The following is a 12,489-nucleotide window of genomic DNA, read 5'->3' on the forward strand; positions in this document are numbered from 1 at the left end:
TGTGAAAATAATTGATTATTTTATATAATTATGACTAAAAGAATTGTAGCTGCCGAAATATAATTACAGAGACACGCCGGAGATAAATCCTGAGAGGTATACTCAAATATAGGTATTGTGAGAATAGCTTATTTAAAAAAATGTTAAAGGCGCAAATAAAATCTTATGATTAAACTATTGATCAACACGTGTACTTTGATCGTACTAATGAAACACGTTATACAGGTATGGAGAAAAGCAAAGGAAATCGGACCCGTCAAAGGAGCTGAGCGGTATCCAGCTGCTTTCAGCCACCGCCTACCAGCTCAAGAAACCCAACCAGCAACTGCTCATCCCCATCACCCTGTGGATCGGGATGGAACAGGCCTTCATCGGTGCTGACTATACCCAGGTAAATGACCACCACCTTTATACTCTTATTCAAAGTCGCTGCGATACCGTGGCGACTTGTTGACAAATCGCTAGTTTCGTTCAGTCCAAATATCACAGAATGACAGTTCAGAATCGAATCCTACTCGTGCCACATGAGTTTGTATCCAATCTGAACTGTTTTCATAGAAATAAAACATCGTGAGGAAACCTGTTTACCTATTGGTGGAAAGTTCACTCGTATGTGTGCGACTTTCCACTGGGTGGCGATAGGTAGTCATAAAAATCATGTCAAATGCCTAGAAAAAAATCTGACACCATTGTTAGCATAACACAAAGGAATAGCAATAACACAAATGAAGGACGTATTCTAACTTTAGATACAACTAGCTGCGCCCCGAGGCTTTGCTCCCGTGGGAATTTCGGTATACAAAGTACTATAGTAAACAAAGTATGTGTTAATCCAGGTTATATTCTAACCATGTACCAAATATATATATAACAATCCGTCCAGAAGATTTTGCGTGATAGAGTAACAAACATACATACACACATACAAACTTTCGCATATACAATATTAGTAGGATTTTCATTTTATGTAAAAATTTCAAGCGAATTCCTATCGTATCTAATATTAGACCACACTAAGTAAAAAAACAATGAAAATTGTTGATACATTCGTCAAAGGTGCCTAATGGATATTTTTTGCTTATCAAATTGACCTCAAAGTTTACATTATAGTATGTACCGTTATTTCGTGGAGTAACTAAATGAAAGCTATTCACGTGAAACGGTAAACCTAGTTGTGTCATTTGTTTTTTATTGCTTCAGTATAGATTTGTATCTGTGCAGTGTACATATAGGTATATACAAACCCTGTAATATTGTGTAGATTGCTGAAGATTATATTTTTGATTCCTGCCGGTTGAATGCAAAAAAATCCGGGATAAGTTTTCAATTGCTATCACTATATCCGATTTTCTTATATGATAAAGTTCTATCGTTCAAACAAACAAACAGTCTTACAAGATATAATGTGTTATTTAGCTATTTTTATGTTTCACTAGGAATTCTTAGAGATATCCAGAATATGAATATGAATTCCTAGTGCTTAAAGAGACTACACAACTCGAAAAGTCTTAGGTACCGATCCAGTGACTTAACATGCCGTACGAAGCACGAAAAAGGAGATAGCATATTTTTGATCGCCCTTCTCGTGGCAGATTATTGTGAAAGTTGTATAACCAAAGCTAGGCAGACCACGCTAATATTTGGACCAAAAAGCTAATCATCTATCTGCATGAAGACTGCTAATTAATTATTGTTAGATATTATTGCTTATATATTATTGGTTTCCGACATTATTATCAAATACGTGAACTATTTAATCGTAAAAATAATATACTAAATTAGCTAAATCCTATTATTATTTATTACCTATTATTTGTTTTCGCTCCCACGGGAATTTCGGAATAAAATTACCTAATGTGTTACTCCAGGTTATACAGATAGAAATCTGTGTACCCAATTTCGTAACAATTGGTCTAATAGATTTACGTGAAATGTAACAAACTACATACTTACACACATCCTCACATTTATTTTATAATATTAGTAGGATATATTATTTATTGATTTCCGAAATTATTATCTAATATGTGAACAATTTCATCGTATAAAATTATACTCAATTATTTAATTCGTTTTTGTTCTAGGCATACGTCTCATGTTCGCTGGGCATCCGTTCCATCGGCTATGTGATGATTTGTTTCGGCGTAGTTAACGCCCTCTGTTCTTTGGTCTTCGGGTCCGCCATGAAGTACATTGGAAGGTTCCCGATCCTGATCATGGGCGCGGCCCTGCACCTGGGCCTCATAGTGTGGCTCCTCATCTGGATGCCAAACCCTAACTCCCCAACAGTTTTCTTCGTGATTTCTGGCCTCTGGGGCGTCGGCGATGCCGTGTGGCAAACTCAAATTAACGGTAATTCCTCATTTATTCACTTGATTTTGTTTGCAGAATTTTATTCATTTGCTTTCGTATCGTAATTTTGTGTAAGTAGTGCGGTGGTGAAATTATTTAACTATTCAATTTTGGTATGTCAAATTCCAAATAATTTTGTTATCATCCCTTCCCATTGATTTTACCTTAGTTACTAGTTGTTTTTGAGAAATGTGCAAATGTGCAACAGACCCGAATTAGAACAACAAAATAATAAGTTCGCAAAACTGTAACTATTCTAGACTATATACAAAAAGGTAAAATTGCCTTTAAATGCACAGAAATTATGTAAAAGTTCTTGAGAATTTTCAAATAAATAAATTAAAAATGTTACGTAAACATTTTAAACTATACAAATAATAAAAGTCATGGGTAATATAATAATATAAATTATTATGACGTTTACAGTTTAATTGGCAATTGGCGTAAAATAAATTAGATATATTAATTCTTTACAATAAAACACCTTGACCTTGTCGTCATTAATATGTAAGTATTTATTTATTAGTTTTATATTTAGAATTAAATTGTTAGTTATTAAAAAACTGACCAGTTAATTCTTGTCCTTGTTTCATAAATATGATGAGACGTAAAAGCCATAGCCAAGATTAATTTGTATTCGATTTCATAAATTCATTTCAAATCGTACAAATTGAAAGGAAAATCTATGCAAAATACGACATATTTTTCTATTTACATTATTTAGGTATAATAGGTACCATAACGTGGTACGAGGATGAAAACTCTTTATGTACAATATTACATAACGTAGCCTTGTTGTGTTGAGGCAATAAAAATATTTCTGATAGATATTCATGAGATACGCTCTTAATAATTTCTAGCGAAGTTACAAGATCAGAATCATTAATAGTCATCGGTTTAATAATACAAAGGATATTGTTAAGGCTACGTTTGAGACTGCCCCTGAAGTAGCTATCCGCCAGGCCTATATAAAGGCAGTTTTGTTTGCATTAGAAAGAGCATTACTCAGCTACATATTTTTTAAGTCTGTAAGACTCATGGCTCATCTCTAAAATTACAACGTCTAGTAAATTAACCGATACGTTTTATTACTCTGAATCCGCTGTAGCTTGACTTGTAGCGTAGTAAACTGGCACGTACGCATGATAACGCGTTTTGCAATTGAACGTCGATAGTTCTAGCTAATTTACCATTGTAAGTTTCTCTTTGAAATTTGTTGTCTTGACTACACGGCATTTTTATTTACGGATCAGTGTCGATCCAAGAATCTGTCAACTATTTTCGAAAACGATAAACATTATAGCGAAACAACGATGTGCTATGGCAAACCAACTCAATTATTGACGCGATTGGGGATCAGTTTAGTATCGAACAACAAGTCAAGTTTTTTTTACAAAAATGTCATTTTTGCCACAAGCTTTTATTGTCGTCTAGGAGTTTTTGTGGCAAAAAACCCACGTCCGTGCTATAAACCGTTGAGGAGTCCCTCGTTGGGAACCGATCCTAGGTGCACCATCGGGAGATGTAATAATGTATTGTCATGGAAACTACGGAAACTGAAGTGACGTGGAAAATTTCAACTTAACAAGTAGGACAAGTGGAAGTAGGAGAAATCTAACTTGCAAGATTTGATTACAGACAGAGATTTGATACAAACATCGGGACGAGTAAAACTAAATAAAAGCTTGTAATAAGAACTAGGCATAAGTAGTTTTATACCTAGTTCTTAGTTAAGTAGCAGTTTAGTAGTTAAATAATGTCATAGAAAACAAATCAAGGCGTCAAATGTTGACAAATGCCAAATGAAGCAACCGCTTATGCATAATTAACTTAAAGCTTCTGCATGGGAGACTCTGATTAGCATAACAAAATAATAAATTTGCAAAACTTTCACTAACCTAGATAGTTCATTATTTTGCACAAAAAATATAGGAGCCTTTAAATGTGAAGTAAAAACGTCTATGCTTTTGAAAATAGTTAGATTTCATTTTGAATGCAAAAATAAATATGAATTAATTTTTGCCTAAGTTAATCCGGGTTTAGAGGTGGGACAGCGAAGGCGCCAATAAAATATATATATATATTCAATCATATTTAAGGTACCTATGTAATGTAATATAGCTATCTTGTCCTGCGTACGTCCAATGTACAAGTACTTATTAATATGATAAGTAAAGACCCATATCAGATAGATGCCAACGAATGAATGAACATCGAATAGCTTGCATAAGAACTTTTATTTACCGCATTAAAAAAATAGCAATGTATGTCGAATCCGGATGAAGCCGGCTCAGGGGCAACCAAGAAATATGTTTCTTCATAAAACACGTGGCATAGTTGCGTCCATACGTTCTCTTTTCTTACGATGCGAACACGATACTGTGGAAAGACTGGATAGGACAATGTGTGGACGTAACGTGCTACGTACCTAACGTCCACGTGTTGTCCACCATATTTAGGTAGGCTTTCTGGCGTCAACTCTATTCTGTAACCATTGCGCGCTGCACGGCAGAGCGGTAGAGCGGGATTATCTAGCGTTCTATCAACAAGTCACGTGCTTGCAGCCACACGTTCCGGACGATTCTCGCTAATTGACTCTATTAATCCAAGCTGCACATTTATCTCGGTATTGTGGACGCGTCTTTATTTTCTAGATTTATATTGATTCCAATTTTAAATTTTTGCACGGCTTTATATACAATTAGTAATAATAAAATACGATAAAAATTAAAAATTTAAGTTACCGCCGACCCCTAAGTTGCTGGCATCCCCGCATCTGCTAGAAAAGAGCTTATGGTTTCTAATCGGCTGAACACTCAATTGGCAAACGTAGCTAAGAACACTCTCGATTAAATTGTCTCTCCAATAAAAAGCAGTCGTTCTTTTATAAAAAGTAGATCTAAATCGGTTCATCCGTTTGGCTGCTACGATGCCACGGACAGACATACAGATGTGTATTCATATGTCTGTCACGTCAAAATTATAACTCCCCTCCTTCTCGAGGGTTAAAAACAGATAATAGAATAAAATTCACCGACATAATATAATAAATAATTATCGGAATTGGCGGAAAGCGACTTTATACTATGTAGTAAAGCTTTTGTACGCGACTTCGCTCGTGTGAATTTTCTTTCTAAACAAAGAATTAAAGTAAAATCGGAGCCATTTCATAGCATATTATTATTGTCAATAGGTATCTCGGAGTCCTAAGCAACGTATCACGATGAAAACCATACCAGATTTTAAGTTAGACAATTCTATATACAACTGTGAAAACTGCATGAAATCTCCATTAGTTTCAACGTGATGCGTGAAGAAACACAGACAAAAAATTCGATTCTATAAAAAATCCAGTAGTCCCATAAAGACCTCCCCATCATTATTTTTATTCAATATCTCCAACGTACAGACCTGGCCCACTCAAGAGTTTTATATAATATAGATAATGTCGGCCATTTCAGGTTTATACGGAGTTCTGTTTAGACGGAACAAAGAGGCAGCCTTCTCAAACTACCGCCTTTGGGAGAGCGCGGGCTTCGTAGTTGCGTACGCATACTCCACACACCTGTGCGCGCGCATGAAGTTGTATGTCATGATGGTCGTGCTTCTTATTGGCTTCATGGGCTACATCATTGTGGAGATCCTGCATAAGAGAAAGGTACGCTTGACAAATTGTCCTACAACTTTAGCCTATAATGTCATCATGCTGGATCGGGGTTCGATCCCGATCAGGTCAATATAGAAAATGATATTTTCTATACATGTCCATTATATCAGGAAAGCTTACAAACTTGTAACTCGAAGTAATGAAAATATATATGTCGCTAATTTCACAAGGGAATCAAAACCTATGGTATTTCTCGTCAGAATAATAAAATGAAGCTTGTTAAAAAACTAATTTGAAAAGCATAATTATATAGTAATATCAAAAAATAACCTGATTTTATGGAACCCTTCATAAGCGAGGCCAACTCGAACTTGACCGTTATTTTTTTCTTCAAGATATCGCCATCGATGCATGTATAGTAACATATTAGAATAAAGTTTAAACTTGTCCAGTAGTTTTCGATTCAGTCGCCTTTCTTAACCAATAAGCAGTTCAAACATTAAAGTTAAAACAAACTGTATGTTATTTTAACCGAGGTCGAAATTCCAGGCCCGCCGTCTGAAAGCCATCGCCGAGGACCCCGCTATCGCCGCCGAAGCTGCCAAGCAGCCTCCTGAAGAAGACGACGAAAAGGACGAAATTGATGATGAAATTGAAATCACACATTTGTAAAGACATGCACGGCCAAGGCGACGGACCCTGCGCCTGCGCTGCGCACCTGCGAACCGTGGCGCTCCGGCAGCCAATGCCGATTCAGCGCTCGAATCGCTTGCGCACAGAATTTGCCATACTTATATCTACAACATATGGTAGGTACAAATCAAACATGTTGAAATGAGCAGACATTAATTGTAATTTCTGGTATAATTAGATCTATTTATGTATCCAATAATTAAGTGAAGAAGACACTTTTGAAAACATAAAAATTGCAAGTACAAATGTTTCTACGGCCGTTTAACGAGTTCTACCAAACGATTTACTAAAATACTACAGTTACGAATTTTTACTTTATATGTACTTACAAAACTTTGTGGCCTACTTGGCTTCCATAGACCATAAGTAAAAACTTTAGATGATATTGTCGTCTCTTTGATCTTAGCGTTCTCCCAGTTTCTTCCCTAGCCGTTGAGCGTCGAAGCCCAGGGTCCGCTATATTATATACAATACACTATCTATATATTGTCAACTCTAAAGTTTCTACATATCGCATGAAAGGTTGCATGTAACCATAAATAAGAGATACTGCACAATAGTATTGTACCAATACTATCGTGCAGTATCTCTATTATGTATTTATTCCCATAAATTCGAGCGCAAACCCATCAACTTAATTGGCTATTTTGTAGTCAAATCTAATAGGTATTTAAAAAACAAAAATATGGAGCTAATTATGACAATGATATCCTCAGACATCATATTTTTTATTCCTAATAATACTTAATGAGAACGAATAAGTAATATCATGCAAATAATAAAACTGATGAATTAATATGACATCTCATCTCGTGTTTGATTATTGAAATAACTAATTTGCATTTTATTGTTACCCATAAAATAGCCAATCGGTGGGTTTATGCCAAATATACTGTAAGTGTACAAGTGTAACCAACACATGCAACCAACATGCTGACTATGTCAAGCTAAGGATGTTGTAACCTCATTAAATACAGGTTTTCTGTACTCTGAGGCTTCGACTTGGCGTGCACAATACATCCCGTAACAAGAGCAGGGTTTCACAGTTTATTTCGTTAATTTAATTTTATGTTACATAATGTTTGCCCGCTCGTCCATTTGATTGTATCTATGAAACAAAGTATCGATTTTCGCGTAGTGGAAATTCTGTATATTTCAATAACTACATGACGCTAATTTGAAAATTATAATGGATGAAGTGTGCACGCGAGATCACTCGCGTCAATTATTATGAACAATAATTAAAAGAAACAGCTGTGCTCACTCGGTTTATTCAAATTAAGCACTATTGTCTATCTGTGTGTATTCAATTCTCTTTTTTGTTCTTTGTTAAACAAATGCAAGTGTATTTCCGCAGAGAGTTTCGAGTTCCATGGTTGTTTAGTGTGCAGAAAATATAAATCTCAGTACAAAGTGCTCAACTTAAGATTTTTATTTCCTGAACCCGAGAAATATGAATTTACTTGAATAGGCATAAATATTTTTTTTTTTACGATTTGTCTTTTAAACATATTATCTGTTACTTAATAGATATAGTACCTATGACAACGGTAAGTATAGGTTCACAGGTACATACATTTGAGAATTAAAGGTACTTAAATTTTACAGAAAGTTATATATGCAGCTAACTCGGTTAAAAATTATATTTATTATTTATGTTATTGTAAGCAACCTTGTTAAATGTTGTAGTACAATATAAAAAATAAACTACAATTAAGCCTAAACCTTTCAATGAAATTAACAAAATATTTTTCTAATTGTATATATGGACATTAATAATCATGAAGCACGCCCTCGAAACGATTAGCTTTTCGTCGTCATAATGTATCGTCTTCGAATTTGGTAGGTACATCACAATAGGCAGATTCGACGGCCCAATGAGTTCTATATTTAGGTTACCTTAAGTCGTAGGTATGATATATTTGTATTATGAGTATATTTTTACCTACATAAATCTGAAATGTATTACTTATTCATTTCTGTGATACCTATAGCCTGATTATTAATTCTACGGAATTCTGACAGATGTCATGTTTCGACACTTCAGAAAAGATAAACCTTTGGGTATTTCGAAGTAGAATAAAAATATATATAATCGAATTAAATTAAATAAACAAGGATTTACTTAACATTTGATTAAATTCCGTTATATATTTTTCATTCTATTTAATTGCAGTACCATTGAGAAGTACCTAAGATTTTATAAAGTGGTTTTCCGAAAAAAAGTTTGTTACACATTATGAATTATAAACAGGCATTAATTATAGAAAAAATATTTCCCAAATAATCCCAAATCTTACTACAATATTTTTCAATTTTAATTCGACCGTTTAAAAGTTGGTAAGTATGTTGTTACCACATAGAAAATGTCAGAATTCCGCAATTAAAAATCAGACTTTACACTGTTTGAATTTTCGTTGTACTTCTAATGAAAAAGATAACTTTTTTATTAACAAAAATATATGTGATGGACTGCACAATTTCGTTGCATTGTTGAGAAAGATAAAATATAAGATATATTACAGAGGAAACTAGCACTGAAGGCATAAATTTAGCCCTTTGTTTTTTATAAATTTTCAGATAAATAAAAAATGTAGGCCATAAAATATAAAAGTAAATCAGTATGAAACATTCTAGTTTAAACTTCTTAAAATTATATGTAAAAATATATATATATATATATATATATATATATTGTCCTAATTCATATATTTTCATTTTCACTTGGACATAGATCGGTACAACGAAAGCATACAAAAATACATGAGCAACATAACGTACTCATATCAGATTAAAGGTGATGTGATATTTTTATTTAAAATTTATATATTTCACGTTTGGCTAGCGCATGTAATTACTGGACGGCGAAGATTATTATGTTCACGATGATTATATAAGTACTTGTTGCAATACCACGTATTGTTATTGGTTTGACTTTTATAAATAAATCACACAATCTCAGTAGGAATGTTAGAAATATATGTTACCTAGATCAAATAAATTAATATAAATCTATAGATAGCTACATTAAAAATACGTAGTTATTTAAGTGTGTATTACTGTGTATATTCATCATGTGTGTTTATCGTTAATATTAAATGGTATGCTTGTTGAAATTCTGAAATTGGAAGGTTTTGCCAGAAGTTGTCAGACTTCAAGTCAAAAGCTAGGAAAGACTTAGAGAAAAGTTATATATTTTACAGAAGGATCATATGTATTAAAAAATAGTATTAAAAAATTGACCAAATTGCATATTGGTACGCTTCTATGATGTATAGACTAATTCAAATAAATTGTACTAGACCTTGTATCCGCGATGGTGTAAGTTAAGGTTACAAGTGTTCCCAACTTTACCTCTAAAAAATAAAAAAGAATATTACCTATTCAAAGATTCTTGATGACAACGTAAAGCGACATTGTTTGGTTTACCTATCTCAAATAGAGTTTAAGTCATAATTATTCCTGCAGAAAAACTATGATATTTGATTTATCAGGGTATCTTAGCTAACTTAGGTGCTAGAGGTACTTCTCAAAAGCATTTTTGTGCAAAACAGAGCATCTTGTAGTTGTACTCCTGTGTATGATATTCAATGTTTGTACAATCGGATAGGTATATAATTTTCGATTTGATTAAACCAACATTTAACAAAATTATACCAGTGCAGATCAATTTATGGAAAGAGTGATCCTTTATTTATTACCTATATAATTATTTAATTTCATTTTCTTATATCTAAACACCTATCTATGAGAGAAATAGGTACACGTATTTTAAAGATTTATGATATAGCTAATTATTGTTTAGTAGATATAATTTGTTCTTTTTAGGTTATAATATCAAATTTTTATATTATTATTATTTTTTTAATTGCATTTCCGTGATGATTTCCATAGATCGGTATGATATCATAATAGGTACTTCATTTGAATAATGTGAATCTCAAGGTCCGTAAAATTAGAAGATTTTTATGAATCCTGTGAAAGTTGTCGTTTAGTGTTACGAGGTCACTGTTAATACAAAATTTGCAAGATTTACGTATAGACACAATTTACATAAAAATAATATTATAACTCTTATAGTAATGAAAATTATCTGAGCGACATAATCACATTTCGGTAGCTAAGTAAAATACAATTAAATAATAAGAAACTGATGTCGTCCTGGCACAGTCCAAATTAATGTACAGGCGCCAGCACATCTACCCGAATTCATTACAAATTGGCACTTCGGCATAAACATCCAAACAGGGTAACTTGATATGCTATCGACTGTAGCTTACGAGTGGCAAATTTTACTTTACTTCAAAAAATCAAAATCTTTATAGCGCACTCTTATTGGGTGTTGTTATTCTATGCTCAGAATATAATTAAATAATCCCAATATATTGCCATAAGCTTGAAATCACAGAAATCTAAATTGTATTTTAATTTAAATAGAATGGCATTGTCGCTTATTCTGCTACCCGTTATAATGATCTACTATGTAAGCGTTCAACATTAGAACAATTTTTAAAAGTCACCTGTGAAAGGGGTTTGGGTAAAGCTGGCGCCATTTTGAATTTTCGCAACCACTCAACTGCTGTCTTAAAGCGTATCGGTACATTGCATTATTTATTTTAATTTTTTGTTGATCTATGGTACAATTTGAAATAATACACTGCCTATGCCTTAAAAGTCCTTGGTGGCAAACAAATTAATTGCCATAAAATCCGATATAGTTTAGCCATAATCGCATGTCTCAGGTCTCATGTAAGTACTCCATAATAAAGTTTCAGTTGAATATTCTTTCCAAAAAAACATTATGGTCTATGCAAAATTATCCAAACCCCTATATGCGACAGCAGCGACGCGCTCACCGGTTAAAAAGAAAAAACTAGCGATATGCTCTCTTTATGCGATTTAAGATTCCCACGGGAATAATAACAAAAATAATATATAACAATTCTTCCGATTCTGAATGACTGCATATGCCATTTCTATATATGTTAACTTTGATATTATTCAAATTTCTGTGTTTGGCTTATAGGCACTACGGTAGAATAACAAACCACGTGATATTTATGATTTAGACTATTTTAAATTATAGATATTGATGTAAATTAAATATTAAATAATAAGTAGTTGTAGCTAAATATAGGCGTAATAAATAAATTGCTATATTTCGTAGATAACACATTATTTTGTTGGAATACAATAATTATGTTACTTTATTAATGATGAATCATGAGTTTGTGATGAAAATAAAGATTGAAAATGTTTGGTCATCCGGTTGTTTAATTTTTAAACCAAGCCCTAGCGACACGTGTTTCCGTCTAGCGAGGTTCGCAGAGCTTATGCCAACAAAAAAAACCTTAGGCTGGATTGCACCGTCAAATTTGACGCTGACTTTAACGTGCGCAGAAAAACGCAAAGTACGTCATTTTGTATAAACGTCAGCGGCAACGCGCCGTTTTACACTCAACGTCAAATTTGACGGTGAAACTCAACTAATGAACGAATGCTGCCAGAGTGACTGGTCAGCTCGAATCTCATAGGTATATCACTCGTCGTAGCGCGCGGTAGCATTCCATACATGTAACTGAGGTAGGTATGTGGTGTGCGAGTGAGTCCGACTTGCTCGATGAAGCGAAAACTTCGTATATCGAAGTATCGAATATACCACTTCGAATGTAAACCTACTAAATAAATTATGAAAATTCCATTTCTACCGGTGAAACAGAAAAATAACAAAGATGCTTAACAGCCAACATTGCAAAATTCATATTTGCGACACTTTTTTTACATACAAATGTAGGGTTTTTGAGGTGCATGCTCCACGGTGTATCGAACGGTCATAC

General features: G+C 33.6%; 1 protein-coding gene across 2 annotated transcripts in view; it reads left to right on the top strand.

The window, feature by feature from the left end:
• LOC128682842 (uncharacterized protein) overlaps positions 1-11,916 on the top strand; it is an 81,221-nt gene extending 69,305 nt beyond the window's left edge. For both annotated transcript variants that reach the window (XM_053767771.2, XM_053767772.2), the window contains 4 exons: positions 226-391; positions 2,085-2,352; positions 5,814-6,010; positions 6,509-11,916. In XM_053767771.2, coding sequence (XP_053623746.1) covers positions 226-391; positions 2,085-2,352; positions 5,814-6,010; positions 6,509-6,631 — 754 coding nt within the window. In that variant the 3' untranslated portion in view covers positions 6,632-11,916. The remainder of the gene's footprint in view (positions 1-225; positions 392-2,084; positions 2,353-5,813; positions 6,011-6,508) is intronic.
• The last annotated feature ends 573 nt before the right edge of the window (positions 11,917-12,489 follow it).

The sequence above is a fragment of the Plodia interpunctella genome, chromosome Z, assembly GCF_027563975.2.
Source record: "Plodia interpunctella isolate USDA-ARS_2022_Savannah chromosome Z, ilPloInte3.2, whole genome shotgun sequence".
NCBI classification, from domain to species: Eukaryota; Metazoa; Arthropoda; class Insecta; order Lepidoptera; family Pyralidae; genus Plodia; species Plodia interpunctella.